Genomic DNA, 22,174 nt, shown 5'->3' with positions numbered 1-22,174 from the left:
TGTTTATCAAATGGGTGGAGGTTATTCAACAATATCGCAACAACCTATTATGCTCCAAACTTTTTTTTGTGTTTCTGTGTGGATGGGTGTGCCTCAGCTCTGTAACATGAGCTCCACATGACCAATAGGAAGACAAACAGCTTCCAACTCGGTGCATTTCTTCCGCAAACCCTTTAAGGTGAGTCCATTTCTGAGCAGACTATTTCGTAGTGGACGTGGTAGTTAACAACAACAATAACAACAACAACAGGAACACAATAGTCTGCAGGACGGGTTTTAATGGGAAAAGATCGATTCCTGTTCAGCCACTTCTCTCCACAGTGTCGTTATGTAACTGAGCGCTTTTTCCGCCGACGCACCGCGTTGTTGTTAAAAAAAAATCATTCATATTTTATTCATTTCAGAAAGTTATCGGGTGGATGAATTATTATTATTATTATTATTGGATGCATTTGCAGGATATAATGTAGCTTTAAAACGAAACGTTTTCTCCATTTTATGGGCGTCGGTGGATGCCATCGCTTCACTTCTTCCAGGAAGTTTCAAACTTCTTTTTTTTTTTTTTTTTAAGGCGTGATCTTCTGGTGTTGTAATAAGAGATGAATAAAATAAAACAAACAAACGAACTAATCTGCGTTGTTAACCTGTTGTTTGGCTGTAAAATGATCCAATCAGACCTCTGATCGATCGTCCGTCCATTAGGAGGCCTGAACAGCATTAATCAGCTGGCTTCAGTTCTTCCTGTAACCACACAGGCTGTATGTTGTTTTATATCATATATTCCTGACATCTTGTGAGTTAGAAGTTCTTAAACTGGTGATGGAAGTGTTGAAATTTTCTTATGGAAAAGCACCTAAACCACAATGTGAAAATGATATGATACAAGTGAGGGACACTTAAATAAAAGTACCTGAAGTAGCCTGTAAAAGAGAAAACCACGTTTTAAAGTGTGATTCGTTGTTATTAATGTGCTTCCAAGTGCAGCTTTATAAGATGGGGCCAGTTTGAACTGCTGTATGTTAAAGTTTTGTTGTTTTTTTTTTTAGAAATGAATTGTTTCTTTTGGTCATTTTTTTTTCTGTCATCCTTCTCTTTGTTTTTTGAGAATCGACTCAAACTCGCTTAAATGAGCCGATTTGTTTGATTTGTGAAGTTTAGGTAGGACGGCGAACAACTCGACGCAAGACGTCACAAATGCAACAAGGCGTCGCTTGATTATAAAACATCACAGCTATTTGGGAATCACTCTTTTTACCTTCGTCACATAATATTGTACACGTTTTTAATATCAAATCCTAAACTGTAATGTGTCGTCCACCCACAGCTGAGCTGAGTATTATTGCAGATATGTGGGGAATTTCGACCTTCTGTACTTGTCCACACTCATATCGGTGTTATTTGATCTTCTTCTCTGAAAATGTGATTTCTTGAAGCGCTCTCCTGTTCAGTTGACTGTGTGAAGGTGTTTTACACGCTGTAAGACTGCAGTTACACAAAGGAAGAGGAATGGAGAGAGAACATCAGTGGAAACAGGAATCACAGTTTTAGCTCGCTCAAATCAAATAAGGTCCAGTAAATGTGAATGCTCAGACATCCTGCTGGAATTTCCTGGACTTTGTTGTTCTTGCTCTCAAATTTTACAAGGGAACTACGCAAACATTAAACATCCAACAATCCGAGCAAGTGTAGCAGATCTGTGTGGGTGATATTTAAAGGCCGCTCATTTGAAAGGATTAAGGGGAAGCAATTTTAAGCCTTTTTATTTTTGAGTGCGAGTGTGTCATGTGAGTTTATTGAGTATGAGGCAACAATATCAGGTTGTCTTCTTGGTTTTAGCAAACAGGAGGAAAAAAAAGCATCCACCTACCAGAACCTGCAAATCTCACTAATGTTACATGACATTAGTTTGGTTAGGACAAAAGTCTGACTGAATATGACCTCAGTCAAACTGCACTGTATTGTTTTTACACTTTTTGGTTGCTGTACAGATTAAAAATTGAGATTTAACAAGTTCATCGCTGATCTTTAAAAGGTCTTACTGGTACATTTCTTTGCCTTTTGATAATGAAGATCATGGCTGCTGGCTGTCATATCTGGCCTGCAGGTCCATGTTGGGATTTAATCCCAGTGTACGGATCCAGATCAGTCTTGTTAGTGGACTTCTGTAGAGGTGGGCAGCATGTCAGACTCAGAAATGGGTGCTGCACTCTCACTGCGATCCTCCACAGTCTAGCTGGGTGAAGCCCCCCCCCCCCCACCCCCCCCCCCACCCCCCCCACCCCCCCCCCCCCCCACCCCCCCCCCCACCCCCAGGACAGGGCACACCTCAGCAGAGACCGATGAATGAGCTGACAGATTGTTTTCCATCGTCTCTCTTTTCCGTGGTAATTCGCTGAGTTAATCTGGAAAACGCACCCTTGTCCAGCAAGTTTAACCTCTTTAATTTAATCACTTCCCACGCCTGCTGCCTCCATATTGACTCGGCCGGCTGAGGGAGAGATGACACAGCTGCAGTTTAGTGAACGGGCACTTAGGCCAGAAAACCTAAGACAGAGCATGCGATGACAACCGCAACATGACCAGCGAGTGTGAGTTTGTGAAGTCAGTGAATATTTGCACCGTCACTTTGTTCCAATATGGGATTTCTGCCCGAATTACACATTTCCAGTTGTACAAAAGGACAAGTCTGAACATGCCCAGTAAATCAGTCTGCTCCAACACTCAGCCACTTCTCGGCTACCGGCCTTTGGGAGGAGTTGTCTCTATTAGATTAAGATTTTCCAGGAGAAGTAGTGGCTGTCTTGTTTTTAAAGTGAAGAAATGAAACGACTTACTTGCTCTAACTCTTTGTGCACAATGTTACTGTAGCTGTGAGTAATGATGAAAACCCAGCTGACGAATTCAGAGACAGAATAACAGCAGACGGTTGAACATTTGCAAATATAACTCGAGGCCTTCTTACTCACTTACTGTGAGTAATATATAAATATAAATGTGACTGGATGGAAACTGTTTTGTTAGCTTGTGTTCAGTTCATGGTGTGACTTCAACTATAGGACTTTAGATTTAAAGGAACAACAACTGAAGAGTTAGATGAAAAGGTCAATGCCACTGTTATGCCTGTCTGTTTAGTCTGAAACTCCAACCAGCAGCTCCTTAGCTTAGCTCAAAGAGTGCAAACGGAGAAAACACGACCCAGACTCTGTCCCAAGATAACAACAACAAAGCTTTATCTCAGTTATTTAAAGGAGCACACAGTCTGGAAAGTCAGCGTGTACGGCCTGTTCACAGTCCAACAACACAACTGGCTTTAAAATCATAGCAAACCAAATATAGAGGTGTTGGTTCCACAGCCAGTATTTCCAGTGTCTCCAGTTTTTGTTGCTGTGCTACGCTAACTGGTTGCTGGCTACATATTCAGATTTAAAATATGAGAGTGGAGTCAAATTGGCGTATTTTCCTTGTTGTTTAACAATCGCAAACATAAAAGTTACTTATTGACTTTGAGAAGTCTACAGAAAGCCTGGTAAAGCCTGGTAAGTAGACATAATAGAAGTTATCATTTCAACTGTGTATCATCAGCTTTTGTGCAGCGTATTATTTGGCTGTGTGAACCCTCCTCCATGTATGTACCAAGTCAGGTTTGAGATAAAGGTCAACCCCAACGTGAGCCTTTTAAAGTCGGTGATATACACAACAGTTAAAGCCACGCCGGTCATACCCCGCTGCTGAATTCCTTTGCTGTGTTGAGTCATCGCTCGCTGGGTGTGACCGGCAGACAACGCTGAAGCTCACTTGGCTGTTTCTCTTTTTCTTATCAGTTTGTTACTGCATGCCGAGAGGAGCAACAGGGCAGGCCACAGTCCACCGCTGGAGCAGAAACCGTAAGTCAATCAAATTTTTTTTTCTGTCACTCCAGTGAAGCGGTTAATACCATCAGCCTCATTCTTGCTCAAGCTATTCGGCTCTGATTGGATTAAATATCACAACAGGATGTGAAAGTTGACCCTCGTTCTCTTTTTTTTTTTTTTTTTTTTTCCTTGTCAGACTCGGTCTGAGCCGCAGCAGCAAAGATGGACAACCAGCTACAAAAGCTCGTATCAGAGAAGAAGGACCTGGTGGAGACGGTGATGGAAGTGTTCGAGCAGGGAGCTGAAGTGGTGGCCAGCATCGCCAGCGACCTCTTCCCTGTTTTCTCCATCGCCGCTCCCATCGTGAAGCTGGCTCTGGACAACGTGGAGAGCAAAGAGGCCACGTACATGAAGGAGCAGTTTCAGAAGGTGCGGGAGCGTCTGGAGGTGGTTTCAGAGGAGATTCAGCAGATCAACGAGGAGATCAAGAAGAGCGGAGTTGATGCCATATATTTCTCAGTGGAGGAGAATATCACGAACCAGTTTAGGAAGTACATGGACATCCTCAACGCCAGAGCCAAGTTCAGGAAATCCAAGAAAACCCAATTCTTGGAGCATTTCGAAGCAACTGGTGGTGATAAAAACCTTAACAGCCTCTACAACGCTGTGGTGGGAAAAAGCTTCACGGGGGAATCTGTGCTGGAGATCGTGTTGAACTACGAGGAGAAAAGCCGCCGACCGTTGGAGGATTTCTGCGCCAGGCTGAAGAAGCTTTTCTGCATTGGTATCATCGCTCTGTTGGGCTACGCCGCCCTCAAGGGATACGACGAGGAAGACAAGCTTCTGCAAGAGTGGGGGGAGAAGATGAAGGCTGTCCAGGAAAAAATCAACTCAGTGATCGAGGACTGCATCAACAGCTTCCCCAAGCAGGCTATGGAGGACTCCCGTCGGCTGGTGAGAGACCAGGCCAACCTAACCAACCAGCAGCTGGCCGATGCCCTCATAGAGAAATTGAAGAAGAAATACGACTGGGTCGGCTGGTCCGTGCGTGTATTTAAGTCCCCCTCAGGCTTGTTCAACAGAAAGAAAGATTACCACTGCCCAACAGGAAAGAGCCGCTTTCAGGTTAATTCATCGGATGAGAATCTGAACGTCTGGGTGTCCTACAGCTCGTCACCTGAGCCTGTTAACAAGGATAACATCGAGGAAATGATCCAGAATCAGAAGAAGCTCGCGGTGGTTGATGTCGCAGAGTTTCTCTTTGGTAATTTGCCCGGGGAATGTGTGATCCACACGGTCAAAACCAGCAAAGATCTGGCCTGCTCCTGGAGCTTCAGCGATGATCTCCACTATTGGAAGGAGCACAAAAACATCTACGTCTGCGTTCACCCTGCATAAAGTTTTAAACCTTCAGAAATCCACTGTCTAGATTTGACTGTTTCCTGTTTGCACATGCAGAAAATCGAACCCAGAATGTGCCTTCGCTTGGCCTCTCCCTCTTTTGCATCCAAAGGATTAACTGTTTTCATATCGAGACGAGGTTCAACCACCACAAACTGACCTGGCCGAGATGTTTTTCACCAACACTAACACGTTCTGGTCTCACAGCTCTGCTTTGCTTATTTCCCAACAACGACCTGTCTCATATTCTACTGTCTCTTTTTGCTGTGAAAGTGGTTGATTTTGAAATTTATCAACAACCAGCTGGCCGTTTCTGAGGAATTCCGTCTCTGTGATTGATTTGTTACGGGGCATTCTGGGTAATGTGATCATTTATCTAGCTGTTCTACAAAGATTACGTTTTGCTGGTAGTGATAAGCAGTGACCTTTTCCTGTTGAGGCCTTATAATCCAAGCCATGAGAGAAAATGGCTCCAGACATTTCCAGAAACTATAACAAAAGCTTTTTTTTTTTTTTTTTTATGTTCATGTCTTTTAAAGATCTGACAAAATTACTGAAACCTTGTTACTAACTTGTACTTTACAAGAAAAGCAGAGTATGCCAGACCTCCTGAGCTGGACTGGTACCAAAGAAATGTTATTTCCATACCTTCCCATGAAAATACAAAGGCGTGGCAGGGCCGACGCTATTTACATACAGACGACTGCATCCTTCTAGTTTGTCTAGTTTGTCCCATCTTTACACACACAAACAGGAAACTTAATTCACTTTATATTTTGGGGGATTTGAGGATTTAGTGTTTTTTTTTTTTGTTTTTTTTTTATAGAGGAACAAGGTTTTTGCTGGATTTGGAAAAACATTTTCACTTTCAGGATTTGTGGTATTTTTAAAAGAAGTTTATTTTAATTTCTACATTGTGAGAACAAAAATGTGGCAACAACTGAGAAAGATGCCACCTCTTGTCCACCTCTGTAATCCGTCTCTCTTCTTTGTGTGTCTGTTATCTTTATAAGTTTATTTGAACCTTGCATTACTTTATGACCAAACAAAGCCAAATTTATTGTAAAGTTATGAATAGAAAATGTTTTTGTTTTTTGTTTTTTTATTAGTAACATTACGTACATTTGGGTTGTTGCTGTCTTTCATTTAAAATCAGTTGCTGCACCAAAGCAATGAATGTAATACATGTTTCAATCAATCTTGATTAAAATCATTTTAGCGCTTTTACTTGTGGGTTCAGTTCATTGAATGAACAATGTGGACAACACAAATGGGGCCGAATATTTGCAGTGACAATAATGCAAACATGAATTAAGCCATAATGTTTGTCAGCTCAGTTGGTTTACACTTTAATTCGTGTCCCCCTGTTGGCATTATACATCCCATTTAAACATAAAAGGTTTATGGCACAGTATAATTTAACTGTAAGTTCAGGATATTATTTGGTAAAACTTAACCCTAACCACTTACACGGTGTGTGGATGCTCACAGGAGAAGTTCATATTGACAAAATCAATAATAAATGTTAATGCCTTCTTACATTGGTACTGCAGCGCATTATATATTAATCATTTGGTCTCTATAATAGGTGGAGTTAGAGTTAGAGTGTTTAATATCTTCTATTGCTCTTTTATACTTCATTGACTGTCTCAGAAAATACCTGATGTCAACATCCTGAGCTGGGCAGCTTTTGTTGAATGTGAGTCTGAAAACCTGACAGCAAAGGTCGATGCTCGCAGTTTCAGAGACTGAAATCTGGGCTCTCTGCTTCCTGGAGGTCTTTTTTCTTGTTGTCATCACACTTTCCGGTAAAGTCGGCATTGTGCTGTAGCATGTATGCTTGACTGTACCGCAACAATGAAAATCAAGCGTGAACAACCGAGACCAGATTAAATTCAGCCCTGAGGGACTTTGTCACCCAACCGTTCTCTGGAGAAATCTTACAGCTTAGAAAAAAAGAGAAAAGGGATATTATGGTTAGCTAGTTTGGAAACACCCATAGTGCTCTGTAATTATGTGGTTGTGGATTTTCTATCTTTGGCGCACAGTCTGGTGTCCCTGCAGTGCCCACGACAGAAACGAACAAGTGCAAAGAAAAACAAGTGGGTCAAACGTTGTCGTCACTGAGACTGAACATAAACAGAACCAAAAAAAAAAAAACTAAACTCTGAAATCCATCTAATAAAGTGACGATGGGTCGAAAATGGAAATGTACTGATTTAATGTTTTTGGATTTAAAGCAAAAGCACCCATTTCATGTATACTGATTTGGTTTAGAAACTCAACACAATGAGCTTTGACCTCTGACCTTTAACTATAATAATAAATGAATAATACATTTTATTTATATGGCGCCCTTCAGGTCGCCTATAGGATGAAAGCCAGAGCCAAAAATATCCAGATCAAACTCACGATGATCGTTGCTGCTCGGACAGCTCACCAATTGTCAATTGTCTTCATCCCAGAGCGTCACCTGACGGGTCATAAAACAGGCACTGAATGGAAAAGAGCAGGTTTCTCCTTTCACCTCTTCAGGCCTCTAGTCCAAATTCAGATTCCTCCTCAATAGAGTTCAGCACAGTCTTTGCTTGACTCACGAGGGATGTGTGACGCCTTTAGTGAGTTTATGGTGGTGTTAAGCCATAAAGGCTGAAAACTTCTGGTCCGGAGCCACCCTAACCCCGCCTGTATCTATCTGCATCTACATCGACTGGTTCACGTTCAAGGCCATTTCATTTATTTATACGGCTCTTTATCGCAAGTGAGTCACAAAAAAAACTGCCTCAATAGCCTCCTGAAAGTCTGCAGGTGACGCTGACATCCACAGCAACATGGAGTTAAAACCTAAATGAGAGAAGATCCTAATTTAGCTTTTATGATAAAGCTGGAAGAAGAAATCTAGTTGATTCTGTAATAATAGCAGGCAGGAAAAATGCTGCAGTTACCGAGCCAGGCTCAGAGGGGAAACGGACCTTGTAGTCTTGTACCTGTGTGCCAATGGAACCAAACTGAGACAGAAGGGATTTAAATTTTCCCTTTGCTTCGTAACAGACCCAGTCTCTTAGAGCTACTGTCCAAATTTCCACTGGCAAGCCCCTCACTGACATCAATGTTCAATCAACTGAGGCCCACAAACTGTTTCTTCTTCATCAGCAGCTTTGGGAGAAAAAAGCCTGAACGAAATAAACACCAGACATTATTACCATCATCATTTGGAACAGTCTGGATATGTCGCAGACCTTCAATGTATTTATTCTGTGGATTTGGAGGCAGCAGAGACAAGCCCAACAAGAATGTTAAGTTCTGATGTTTTAGTAACAGTATTTATTTACTTTAGTTACTCTGATATGCAAGAAAATATAATATATAAACTCAGTCAGACGTAAAACAGAGGACACAACTTTGATAGGCAGATTTCAGTGGAAAATATTTTGAGATTTTCACGGCATGCATTGTTTTCTACATGTATATCTTTGATTTTACATCAATGTTTTCACAATTGTAGAGGTTTTTAAAGTTTTTTGGGGCTGGTGACTATTGTGACGTCTAACCAATTATCTATCCTAAAACATGTATTCACAATTCCTTTAGATCTGACTTTATGTGTATGTCAATCATTATTCATTTCTTTATTTATCTCTGACTTCCAGCCGTTCTCAGCTCGATGTTTATTGTCCAGCCCACCCTCACTGCTACTTTCAACAAAGTGAGCTTAAATTCCTTCTGCACAGCTTTCTTAACACCAAACAGACAGTAGGCAACTAGCAGGTAAACTAAGTGCATTATTAAGCAACTGAACAGTCACTTTCTTCCCTCAGGAGTTGGTAGAGACCAAAAACAGAGCTAATAAGGAGCGGTTATTGGATTTATATCTGCAAGGTGACGAAAAGTCATGACTCAAACCCCAAATGAGGGATATTCCAGAGCTGTGTGAGCAATGACATTCCCAAGATTTTACCTTGACTTTGGCCTCAGCGTTGACCATGAAGGGATGGTTTTAGAGCCATGAGGAAGATAATGCACTGTACAAAAGAAGCAACAAATAAAATCAAATGTAAAAACAGATTTTTGAAAGAACCCGTATTCCTCAAAATGTTTGCCATTGCACAGTTTAAAATCCAAATGATATATCTGTGGCTGAGTCAAGCATACCAACATTCGTTACCAAATGTAATTCCTTCCCTTCGTCTGCGAAGGCTCCTTTAGGCCGGGTCGTGTCTAGAACCAGGTGGGTTAAAGGGGCTGCTGACACGAAGCTTTCCAACAGGCAAAGTGCTGCTTTTAATCAGACCAGAATTACTTACTGCCATGAATATGATTTGGCCACACAGCCCTGCATTGAGGCCGGCCCATCAGGTGACCTCAGGAACGCAGAAAAACATCACGTGGCAGCGAAAAGATTCGCCTGCCTTGCAGGAATACACATTGTGCCGGCACCCATCACCTCAGCGCAACCTCTAAACTCTGACTTCATTCAGTCTGATCGGAAACAGCACTAATTTTATCATAAAAAAACAAACAGCAACAACAATCACACATTTTAGTCAGATGGTGCGTGGGTGGGGCGAGGCTTCCAGGATGTGAACGCAGCTCATGTGTGTTTCTGTCATTTAATGCTGAGCAGCATGTAGGAGGCTCCAAAGACAGCCAGTTATTAACACACTCTCATTTAAAGTCTATGATTTCCACCTTCAAGTCAAACGTATGGCTCAGATAAGGTTGGATGACTTTCACGTTGCCAGTGATTGTTCTTACAAAATGGTGTTATTCAACAGAGCAGCACGTCCACATGTATAATTGCTGCAATTCATAATTTGAACACTTCCACAGTTTGTATACTTTTCAAGAAGTATTTGCTTCTTAAAAGGAAACTTCAGATTAACTTTGTTAATTCAGAAAGCGGAATTTCTGAAAAGTAATTATTTACCTAGCTGAAAATTCTACCATTAACATTAAAGGATGCTTTGTCTTGCATTTAAATTTCCTTATTGTGTGCTACACAAGACGAGCAGTGCCAACAGTTCATCGTTTTCCAGATTTCTATTTTTTATTTTTTTTTATTGTGGGAAGCTGTTGTATTTTAACAACGACAACGAGTCATACAACTTTATACCTTGTGAAACATCCCCCCTGGTTTTTCTCTTCCCTCTGTTTCAGTTTTTGGGTTTCCATCTGACGGAGAGTCGTGTTTATGACTCTCTCCGCTGCCATCGTTTGGAGAAATAAAAAACTGAATGGATTATAGATCAAAGCTGTTTGTGGGGAAATAATAATTGATGTTTCAGTTTCACGTGAACTCACAGTCATAAACAATGTGTTGCATACAAAACTTGTAAAACCAGAGAGCTCTTGGCTCTTCCACCTCTTTACTCACATACCAACGTTTGGACAAGACCCAGCAGGCTTCTGTTATTTTTTCTGACTGTGCATGAAAGAAATTTTTCTACCTCGGATCTATAGAGTCGGTGCCTTTTTCAAATGGTCACCTGAAGTCTCCTCACATCCTTTTTTCTCTGATGACCCCAGTATCTGTAGTTCACCAGAGGAAACAAACTCATTATCTGATGGCAGTTTGAGTATTTTTTTTATCCTTAACTCTAATTTAAGAAGATAATGATTACTGGCAGCACTGCCTTCTTTTACAGAAACACTCTGATATCATTTACATCCTTCAAAAAAAAAACAAAAAAAGCATGTTGATTAATCATGTGATGAAACCACATCACAGCAGCACATGCTGCAGATATTTCAGGCTTTCTGTGAGAAATCACAAAAGAAATCAACAAATTTTAAATGTAATTGTGTTATTTTGTGTTTTATCCTACAACACAAACATCTCTAACTTTGTGCATTTTCTGTCTCCATTTGTTGTTGCAGAAATATTTGTGAATATTGTCAGCCTCCACGTTTGTTTGTTTTTGATTTTTTGGCGCTGGGAGCTACATCGTTAAATCACAGACATACCTGCCGAAGCCACTGCTTGTTTGTCACAGAAATGTGTAAACGGAATTTAACATGAATCAACAAGCACATTCGAGGTACCTGCTGTAATTTTTATGAGAACTCAACATTGTGGGTGCACAAAGATGAATCAGATATTTACGCTTCTTCAGATTCCAAAAATCAAAAAAGGAAAAGTCTGACTCTGTGTTACCACATTTGTTTCCAAGTTGTTGTGCGGCCAAACTTTGAAGATCTGGTTTCCTCTTTAAGCTTAATTCATTATTTTCTTCTCAACCAACCTGTGTGGACTCCAGAGAACGAACACCATCTAGTGGCAAACAGCCTCATCACAGGCTGAGGATTTAATATTTGAAATATCTTTTCATGAGGCTCTGAGGAAATATACCAACAGCTACGACTGTGCTCCAGTCACATTAGAAAAGGTAGAAAAATTCAGATTGACGTGTTTGACAACCTGCTATTGATGCATTTATGCAAAATTTAGGAGGACCAGGGAGGAAGGTAAAAAAAAAACAAAACGGATTGATCTCGGATTATTCCATCTTGTCTGTATTGTCCGTTTGAATAGTCATGATTGTGAAGATTTTGTTGTGATTTGCAGTTTTATTAACAAGGCAAAACAGTTTATGAAGTGCAGCGTGATAAAAAACACGACTGTTAACAAATGTTCTTGTTCAAGAACTCACCTGACTCTCACTTTCCTGCTACACACTCTCAACACAAATACACACCTATACAAAAATACATATACACTTGAGACTGCTCATCCATTAAATTTCTCCAAAGATCCTCCTCGTCATCATATTTGTAAACTGACTCATTTAGAGAGCTTTAAAATAACTTTCACTCTTAATGTCCTCTTCTGTTTAACTCAGCATGTCAATCAGATGTGTATTGAAGTAAGTGAGAAATATTTGAATACATTTCAACATTTAGCTGTGAGCATAAACCTCATTGAACTCGAACTGACCTCCGCCGTGCGAATACATGACACCTCCCTCTCAACCATGAAGTGTGTAGAGTTGCATTGAAACAAAAAAGTCAAAACTCAAAAACAAACCGTTGTCTCTTTCTTTATTCAAGCAAATTTAGTTTAAAGTATCTCTCACAAGGTAACAGAAGAGGAAGTATTTTAAACATTTCCCATCCGGCGTAGTTATTTATGTGCACGGTTTGATTATCTTAAGATGATTTATGTTTCAAAACATTAGGATTTGTTCCGTAATCAGCCAGCTGCATCCATAAAGAGTTGGTTTCAAGCACAAGGACTGGTCAGGAGGATTTCTTTCAACAGCGGCTCCTTCGTTTGGACATCTGTGGCCCCCTTCTGCTACACAACAGAGTCATTTCAACAAGTAACAACACAAACACCCAACAGTGATTACAAAGAACCATTCGTTTAGACAGACACGTCATTTTGTGTGCCGCTTCATACCTTTTCTTTCTTACTGCTGAATAAAGCGTTCACCCCCAAAACGGCAAAGCTAATGCTGACACACAGATGGAGAACAGCCAGGACGATCAGAGTGACGTCCATGTCGTCCAACAATTTCTGACAGAAGAGTAGAACAAACCAAAAAGGACATTTGATTCAAAGAGGATTTAAAGTATAACCACGCTTTCACATGTAAGTATTCAATTTTAACTTTGTAACAGTGTCAAGATGCTGAATCTTACATCATCTGTGATAGTTTTGTTTTAACATCATTTTACATTCATAATAAGGCTGGGTGTGTGTGGACACTGACATTGCTCACTATAACGGAGCACAAATCCAACGATGCTTTCAGGAAATATTTACCTGCGCAAAGAAAGCCACATCTATACAGTCTCCAAAATTATTAGGAGAGCTCGTCCTTGTTCGATCGCACATCCATGTGATGGAGGTGTCTGACAGGTCTAAGGCGTACAGCACGATGCCAAAAGTGGCAAAGATTGATCCAACTACGTTTACAAACACAGTGAAGCCCACCTGAGAAGAAATCAGACATGCATTCAGACAGGGAACACATGATGGTTTTCACAGCGTCAGCGTTTTACTCACAGAGCAGGGAGAGGGACACTGGCCGGACAAGATTGAAGTGACTCCACCTGCAACGTACTGAAGAGAGAAAACAGAAAAACACATTTTAAATATTTTACTTTCTGATTTTCGTTTTATTTAATGAATAAATACTCAAAACCTGGCCATAACATCAGTTTATGAAAAAAGAACACACACACCTTTGGCATTAAGTTGTCTGTCCTTCAGAGCCTCTGAACTGAGGGTAGGGTAACACTATAACACGATGCTATCACGTCTAGACTCCAGGTTATGGTGTGCAACATGAAGGAAGCATTTGCTGTGCCTCAATGTGTGTGCACCCATCCGTGTCTTTTCCTTCAACATTCACTTTCCACTCTCCTAAAAATGTAGCCAAGTCTCCCTCAAACTGGTTGTCTTTGATTTTCCAGGTCTGTCTGCTTTGGTTTTCTGCCTTTTCCCCTCCCTTGACTTCTGTTTACCGGCACATCCTCTTCAACTCCTTCATCCTTCATCCTCAGCTTCACTATCACTACTGCTAGCACTAGCTACTCCTCCTTTTCCTGGCAGCCATTCGTCCTCACTGTCACTAGCATCTTCTTCACTTGACTCAGATGGTATGTGCTCCACTATCTAGGTCTTCCCATCCCGCTCTGCTCTTGACCACTACGAAATGTAATGATGTACAAAAAATGCTGGTTGCATTCAAATAAGATAAATACATTTATTTACATCCAAACAAAGGTACTGCGGATGAACTAAAGCTAGTGATGAATGATGTCCACTGTAGTGGACAGATGATTAATTGGAATTTTCTCACAATCTAAAATCAATTCTTGTAAATTTTAACAATAACATGACTCCTTAGATGTGACTTGAGGTTATAATATATTTTTTTACCTGCGAGGTTCTCCTAGAATAAAAAGGACCGGACAGATATTCCAGAGGATCTCAGCATTTCTGGTTTCCTGTCGGCCATTTTGTTTTGGAAGAAAAAAAATAGCATGCACAATGTGTTTCCACTCTGTCAGCGTATTAGATGATGCAATGGAGTCCACTACAGCGGCTGATGTGCATCTATGCCATCAAAACCCATGCATGTGCAAGAAAATGGCTTTTAAATAGCTGTCCACTGCAGTGACCTCTGTGCATGAACGGGTAATATTAGTTTACCACGCCACCCAGCCAGTAAGCAGCTCCCAAATCACCCACGTCCCACGGATGTGTGCTGGTTCGTCCAGGTCCAAGTGCAACGTTGAACAGACCCACCATGAGCTGCACGACCTGAGAGAGGATGGCAGCAGTGAAATCTCATTGTGTTACAACTGACAAACACACAATACATACAAGTTTTCCTTCTTCTCTCACCCCAAGAGCCACAGCAACATTGTTCCGGATCAGACCGTTCTGCACCGAGAAGCAACCCGGACTGTAACAGAGCTGTTTCAGGATCTGACACAGAGGCAGAAAGACGCTGTGATTACAAAGAATCATTCATTTAGACAGACACGTCATTTTGTGTGCCGCTTCATACCTTTTCTTTCTTACTGCTGAATAAAGCGTTCACCCCCAAAACGGCAAAGCTAATGCTGACACACAGATGGAGAACAGCCAGGACGATCAGAGTGACGTCCATGTCGACCAACAATTTCTGACAGAAGAGTAGAACAAACCAAAAAGGACATTTGATTCAAAGAGGATTTAAAGTATAACCATGCTTTCACATGTAAGTATTCAATTTTAACTTTGTAACAGTGTCAAGATGCTGAATCTTACATCATCTGTGATAGTTTTGTTTTAACATCATTTTACATTCATAATAAGGCTGGGTGTGTGTGGACACTGATATTGCTCACTATAACGGAGCACAAATCCAACGATGCTTTCAGGAAATATTTACCTGCGCAAAGAAAGCCACATCTATACAGTCTCCAAAATTATTAGGAGAGCTCGTCCTTGTTCGATCGCACATCCACATGATGGAGGTGTCTGACAGGTCTAAGGCGTACAGCACGATGCCAAAAGTGGCAAAAATTGATCCAACTATGTTTACAAACACAGTGAAGCCCACCTGAGAAGAAATCAGACATGCATTCAGACAGGGAACACATGATGGTTTTCACAGCGTCAGCGTTTTACTCACAGAGCAGGGAGAGGGACACTGGCCGGACAAGATTGAAGTGACTCCACCTGCAACGTACTGAAGAGAGAAAACAGAAAAACACATTTTAAATATTTTACTTTCTGATTTTCGTTTTATTTAATGAAAATATACAATATGCGAAATATTGATTCATCATATAGAAAAATAAAGCACTGATCTTCTTTGCTGTCAACATTTTTGGTCAGTATGATTTAACCCTTTCATGCATGAATTATGACAACTTCAGAGAGGATTTTTTTCTTCTGTGTTATTATTTCTCTTATGGCATGACAAAACAAGATTTGAACGTCATTTTTTTTAATCCAGATTTTTCAAAGATATTTTCACGTCCACTTGAGTGGACAACCTTTTTGTTTTCAACTGATACTGTATTAACAATACATAGTAATATAATGTGCATGCACAATGTCTTTCCACTCTGTCAGCGTATAAGATGATGCAATGGAGTCCACTACAGCAGCTGATGTGCATCTATGCCATCAAAACCCATGCATGTGCAAGAAAATGGCTTTTAAATAGCTGTCCACTGCAGTGACCTCTGTGCATGAACTGGTAATATTAGTTTACCACGCCACCCAGCCAGTAAGCAGCTCCCAAATCACCCACGTCCCACGGATGTGTGCTGGTTCGTCCAGGTCCAAGTGCAACGTTGAACAGACCCACCATGAGCTGCACGACCTGAGAGAGGATGGCAGCAGTGAAATCTCATTGTGTTACAACTGACAAACACACAATATATATGTAGTGGAGCGGTGTGGATGTAGGTACTGGTTGCGACAACGCCACCTGTGGAATTTCCCCCCAGAGCTACCAGGTAACAAAACCCGAGATTAACGAAATAAGGCACAAACAGGTTCCTTGCTGAATAAAAAGGACAGAGAAGTGTTCTAAACAAATGATCATTTTATTAAAAAAGCAGGCTAAAAAGGGGGAAAAGGGATTAAAGCACAACAAAAACCAGGATGGCAGTTAAAATATATTTATTAGATTTCTTTAAAACAATTTCTTTAAAATGTTATCAAAATATTATAACTGCCAAAAGTAAATTGTAAATAAAGTAAGTAAATGACAACAAATGAACAAAAAAAAAGAGCAAAGCTGAGGTCACTGAGGAAGGCAGTCTACAATGAGGAGTGCAAGGGGTGCCGCCAATACTCACCACCTTTAGTGCCGCACATCAAACTCACAGCAAACTAGGTGGAATCCACACGTGTCCCTGGTGACCCGTTTTACACACACACACACACACACACACACACACACAAAGTGAAGGGACCCCGTTATAAGTGCCTAGCCTTCCTTCAGACGACCGTCAGCTTGCTGAAAGAAAAATTAAACAAAGTTAATGAAACAGCAAATCAAACAACGGCAACCCAGTCAGTCATGGGAAATAAAATACCAAAACAAAACCAGAGAAAAGAGCAAAAACAGCAGCAGGCGACCGTACAAAAACAAGAAAACACAAATTATACGGGTTCACCATGCTGTAACAGTGGGATTGTGCAAGTCATCCTCCTCACCACCTTTAGTCGGGAACTCTATTATCTACCCTCAGAAATTGTATTAATCTTGCAACGACAACCCAGAAAATGCGTGGATGAAGCTCTTAAATCTTCTAACCTACCACCTGGTCTGGGAGGAAACGAGGCAGAGGCCGAGCAGGCCTCACAGCTGCCCTTTGACCTGGCCCTGAACAGGAAACGGGCCGAGGGGCGCAGTTTGGCCTGCAGCTCCACCACACACAACACACACAACACACACAACACACACAAACGTTTTCCTTCTTCTCTCACCCCAAGAGCCACAGCAACATTGTTCCGGATCAGATCCTGCTGCACCGAGCAGCAACAGAGCTGTTTCAGGGTCTGACACAGAGGCAGAAAGACGCTGTTGTTGTTGTTGTTGTTGTTGCTGTTATTGTTGCTGTTGTTGTTGTTGTTGTTGCTGTTATTGTTGCTGTTGTTGCTGTTGTTGTTGTTGCTGATGTTGTTGTTGTTGTTGTTGTTATTGTTATTGTTGCTGTTGTTGTTGCTGTTATTGTTGCTGTTGTTGTTGTTGTTGTTGTTGTTGGACGTCACAGTGACAACAGTCCCTCCCTTCTCTTTGACAGCGGTGACGGACATCTCTCACACTTGAGACAACAAAATGGAGACGGATGACCAGAAAGAAGGATGAATATTCATTACTCCTCAAATATAATTCGCTTTAAACCAACACAAGAACGCGTTAACGAGTTAAGAAATGGACGAATTCACACATAACAACGCTCGATAACTCCGAAAACAGCAGCTGCTTTTCTGGCTTCAAACGGATTTTTGGAAAGGAGGAAGTTCATTTTCCTTCGATCCCACAATTTACACACACACACACACACGCACACGCACACACCCTAACCCTATAAAAGCAGACAGCAATAAATTAATAATTTTTTTAAAAGCTAAATCAATAAAATAACAGACTCCTCTCTCACCTGAAGCAGATGACTCCTGCTGCTGTAACAGTCTCACTGATTCTCATTCACATTCAGATCAAACCGCAATAATAGAACTTCCTGTCTACCCTTTGATTTCTGCAAAACAAAAACATCATTTCAAGCAGAAAACCAGCTCCATCTAGTGGCAAACAGCCTCATCACAGGCTGAGGATTTAATATTTGAAATATCTTTTCATGAGGCTCAGAGGAAATATACCAACAGCTACGACTGTGCTCCAGTCACATTAGAAAAGGTAGAAAAATTCAGGTTCTTCCTCATCATCATATTTGTAAACTGACTCATTTAGAGAGCTTTAAAATAACTTTCACTCTTAATGTCCTCTTCTGTTTAACTCAGCATGTCAATCAGATGTGTATTGAAGTAAATGAGAAATATTTGAATACATTTCAACGTTTAGCTGTGAGCATAAACCTCATTGAACTCGAACTGACCTCCGCCGTGTGAATACATGACACCTCCCTCTCAACCATGAAGTGTGTAGAGTTGCATTGAAACAAAAAAGTCAAAACTCAAAAACAAACCGTTGTCTCTTTCTTTATTTAAGCAAATTTAGTTTAAAGTATCTCTCACAAGGTAACAGAAGAGGAAGTATTTTAAACATTTCCCATCCGGCGTAGTTATTTATGTGCACGGTTTGATTATCTTAAGATGATTTATGTTTCAAAACATTAGGATTTTTTCCGTAATCAGCCAGCTGCATCCATAAAGAGTTGCTTTCAAGCACAAGGACTGGTCAGGAGGATTTCTTTCAACAGCGGCTCCTTCGTTTGGACATCTGTGGCCCCCTTCTGCTACACAACAGAGTCATTTCAACAAGTAACAACACAAACACCCAACAGTGATTACAAAGAACCATTCGTTTAGACAGACACGTCATTTTGTGTGCCGCTTCATACCTTTTCTTTCTTACTGCTGAATAAAGCGTTCACCCCCAAAACGGCAAAGCTAATGCTGACACACAGATGGAGAACAGCCAGGACGATCAGAGTGACGTCCATGTCGACCAACAATTTCTGACAGAAGAGTAGAACAAACCAAAAAGGACATTTGATTCAAAGAGGATTTAAAGTATAACCACGCTTTCACATGTAAGTATTCAATTTTAACTTTGTAACAGTGTCAAGATGCTGAATCTTACATCATCTGTGATAGTTTTGTTTTAACATCATTTTACATTCATAATAAGGCTGGGTGTGTGTGGACACTGATATTGCTCACTATAACGGAGCACAAATCCAACGATGCTTTCAGGAAATATTTACCTGCGCAAAGAAAGCCACATTTCTGCAGTTGTCTTCATAATTATCAGGAGAGCTCGACCATATACGATCACACATCCACATGATGGAGGTGTCTGACAGGTCTAAGGCGTACAGCACGATGCCAAAAGTGGCAAAGATTGATCCAACTATGTTTACAAACACGGCGAAGCCCACCTGAGAAGAAATCAGACATGCATTCAGACAGGGAACACATGATGGTTTTCACAGCGTCAGCGTTTTACTCACAGAGCAGGGAGAGGGACACTGGCCGGACAAGATTGAAGTGACTCCACCTGCAACGTACTGAAGAGAGAAAACAGAAAAACACATTTTAAATATTTTACTTTCTGACTTTTGTTTTATTTTTTATAAAGCAAGGTATTTGTAGAAAACGTACAGTATTTGAAATATTGATTCATCACATTGAAAAATAAAGCACTGATCTTCTCTGCGGTCAACATTTTTGGTCAGTATGATTTAATGTGATATGATAATATTAGTTTACCGCAGCACCCAGCCAGTAAGCAGCTCCCAAATCAGTCAGGTCCCCTGGATGTGTGCTGGTTCGTCCAGGTCCAAGTGCAACGTTGAACAGACCCACCATGAGCTGCACGACCTGAGAGAGGATGGCAGCAGTGAAATCTCATTGTGTTACAACTGACAAACACACAATACATACAAGTTTTCCTTCTTCTCTCACCCCAAGAGCCACAGCAACATTGTTCCGGATCAGACCGTTCTGCACCGAGAAGCAACCCGGACTGTAACAGAGCTGTTTCAGGATCTGACACAGAGGCAGAAAGACGCTGCTGTTGTTGTTGTTGTTGTTGTTGTTGTTGTTGTTGTTGGACGTCACAGTGACAACAGTCCCTCCCTTCTCTTTGACAGCGGTGACGGACATCTCTCACACTTGAGACAACAAAATGGAGACGGATGATCAGAAAGAAGGATGAATATTCATTATTCCTTAAATATAATTTGCTTTAAACCAACACAAGAGTGTAATTAGAGTTAAGAAATTATGCTCGTAGTGAGTAAATACTAACTACTATTATTAAAGTTTGGATATTGTGTTTTTATTGGTACAGTAAAGTAAAACTTATTCACAGTATATAGTGAAAGTTACAACATGAACTGTAGACCAATAGTGAGACTGATCATCACGACAATGAAATGGTGAAAACACAACATGTGAGCTTGCAGGAGGCTTCAGCTCGGATAAATCAAGAATAATAAAAATAAATAAGGAAGTTCGTTAGCCAAAAGTGGAAGTAAAACTTCTTCTTCTTTCTTCTATTTCTTCTTCTTCTTCTCCCCCTTTTCCTAATTCCCCTCTGAGGTGTTCAACCTTCAGACAGATTCATTAAAGATGCCCAACAACCTGCGATAACAGTCTCATTTCTATGATGAACTTCATACTTCTGACAAAAACAGCAGCTTTTACTGGATTCAAACGGATTTTGGAAAGGAGGAAGTTCACTTTCCTTCAATCTCACAATTTACACACACACACACACACACACACACACATAAATACTGACAGCAGTAAGTTAATAGATTTTTTAAAAAGCTCAATCAATAAAATAACAGACTCCTCTCTCACCTGAAGCAGATGACTCCTGCTGCTGTAACAGTCTCACTGATTCTCATTCACATTCAGATCAAACCGCAATAATAGAACTTCCTGTCTACCCTTTGATTTCTTCAAAATAAAAGCATATCATTTAAAACATCATCGCAAATATCATTAAAATGTGTTTTTCCCACACACAAACAAACACGCAAATAACTGACCAATTATATTCTCAAATGAACTTGTCTGCATTTCATTTTATTTTATTTGAGAATCATTATTGCAGTAATGAATTAGAAACAACATGAACCACCTGAAGAAACTGCAAAACAAAATGTTGCTTTGACAGCCATTTATTAAGTTGCCGTTTTATGTTAGAAAATTATTGACTTGCTTATTTGAATGTAAATGACAATAAAGTAGAAATGTTTTGAAACCAGACTCCCTCATTCTGAGACCCATTAATATGTGATTAATTGAATTCATTAATAAGTGATTAAACAGTTTGAAAGGCAATGTTATTTACTATGTTATTTACTATTTGAGGTGCAGTTGGCGTTGGAGCATCGATAAGATCTCCTCCTGTGAAGTCCTTGTTCATGTTGGTTTTATTACTGTGGTAATGTTTTGATGGTTTTTCATGAATTTCTTTTATATTTCTCTCATTTCAATGAGTCTGTTTTACTGTTAACGCCCACAAAAAGAAAATAAAACACATAAAAATAAAAAATGCAAAGTTTTTACGTCTTCCCAACCTGTTTTTATAAAGATGCACAAACCGCAGAATCAGCCTTCCTGTGGTAACTGTAAAACGTGATTGAAAGTCAGCGATCACAAAGAAATGAGAACCTGAAACTAAAAGAAGTTTTTGGATTCTCTGGAAACAGACAGCAAAAGAGTATTGCTCTTTTTACTCATCACAATAAAAGTAGTATTAATGTAACTGATCTGATCTCTGATATAAAAGTCATTCTTTCATTCTCTGACAGGAACTGCTGTGTGATGATATTCAAGAAGCAACGTGCATAAACGTACAGATGAAAGCTGAATCTCTCAGAAAAGAGGAGAGCAGCATGACTGTGTAGAGAGAATTAAACTGGGCATCTTGTTTATCTGTGTTGACTTCATGATCTGGAGATGAAATTATGATTTTCTATCAGGACGATTAGTGAGTAACATGAAAGCAGCTTCTCTATAATGCACAGCCTCAGATAAGTGGTGGCAGAGCAGCAGCACAGGTTTACCAGACAGAGGTCCTGAAGACAGTGAGGTGAAGAAGATGACTCCTTCTGTCATCACACAGCTGCTGCCAACATCTGGCCTATTCGTCAATCATGTCACCGTGGTTTATTTCCAAGTTTGAGCAAGAACAGTATTCCAGACAAATGAAACCTGACAGAACTTGTCTGTTTGGCAAACTTTGCAGCAAAGAACAAGTTAC

At 40.5% G+C, this 22,174-nt stretch overlaps 2 protein-coding genes across 11 annotated transcripts; one reads left to right on the top strand and one right to left on the bottom strand.

The window, feature by feature from the left end:
• The first annotated feature begins 48 nt into the window (after positions 1–48).
• Positions 49–6,479, top strand: rpz4 (rapunzel 4). The gene is made up of 3 exons (XM_029504826.1): positions 49–178; positions 3,822–3,884; positions 4,048–6,479. Exon 3 carries the CDS (start codon positions 4,074–4,076, stop codon positions 5,247–5,249), a length of 1,176 nt encoding a protein of 391 aa, XP_029360686.1. The 5' UTR covers positions 49–178; positions 3,822–3,884; positions 4,048–4,073; the 3' UTR covers positions 5,250–6,479.
• Positions 6,480–12,283: 5,804 nt separating this feature from the next.
• Positions 12,284–22,135, bottom strand: LOC115045603 (uncharacterized). 10 transcript variants are annotated; one of them, XM_029505373.1, is made up of 12 exons: positions 21,978–22,135; positions 19,861–20,069; positions 19,666–19,776; positions 19,407–19,463; positions 19,161–19,334; positions 18,795–18,911; positions 14,608–14,691; positions 14,413–14,523; positions 13,261–13,317; positions 13,018–13,188; positions 12,652–12,768; positions 12,284–12,546 (listed from the first exon to the last, which is right to left on the bottom strand). In XM_029505373.1, exons 2-12 carry the CDS (start codon positions 20,059–20,061, stop codon positions 12,472–12,474), a joined length of 1,275 nt encoding a protein of 424 aa, XP_029361233.1. In that variant the 5' UTR covers positions 20,062–20,069; positions 21,978–22,135; the 3' UTR covers positions 12,284–12,471. The 10 variants fall into 10 exon arrangements, with proteins under 10 accessions (XP_029361233.1, XP_029361231.1, XP_029361234.1 ...); XM_029505371.1 differs by lacking the exon at positions 21,978–22,135 and adding an exon at positions 20,764–20,863; XM_029505374.1 differs by lacking the exons at positions 18,795–18,911; positions 19,161–19,334; positions 21,978–22,135 and adding exons at positions 14,774–14,890; positions 15,140–15,310; positions 20,764–20,863.
• Between the last annotated feature and the right edge of the window lie 39 nt (positions 22,136–22,174).

Source organism: Echeneis naucrates, chromosome 6 (genome assembly GCF_900963305.1).
Source record: "Echeneis naucrates chromosome 6, fEcheNa1.1, whole genome shotgun sequence".
Taxonomy (NCBI): Eukaryota; Metazoa; Chordata; class Actinopteri; order Carangiformes; family Echeneidae; genus Echeneis; species Echeneis naucrates.
The sequence above is the reverse complement of the archived record's forward strand: the minus strand, read 5'-3'. Positions and strand labels throughout refer to the sequence as shown.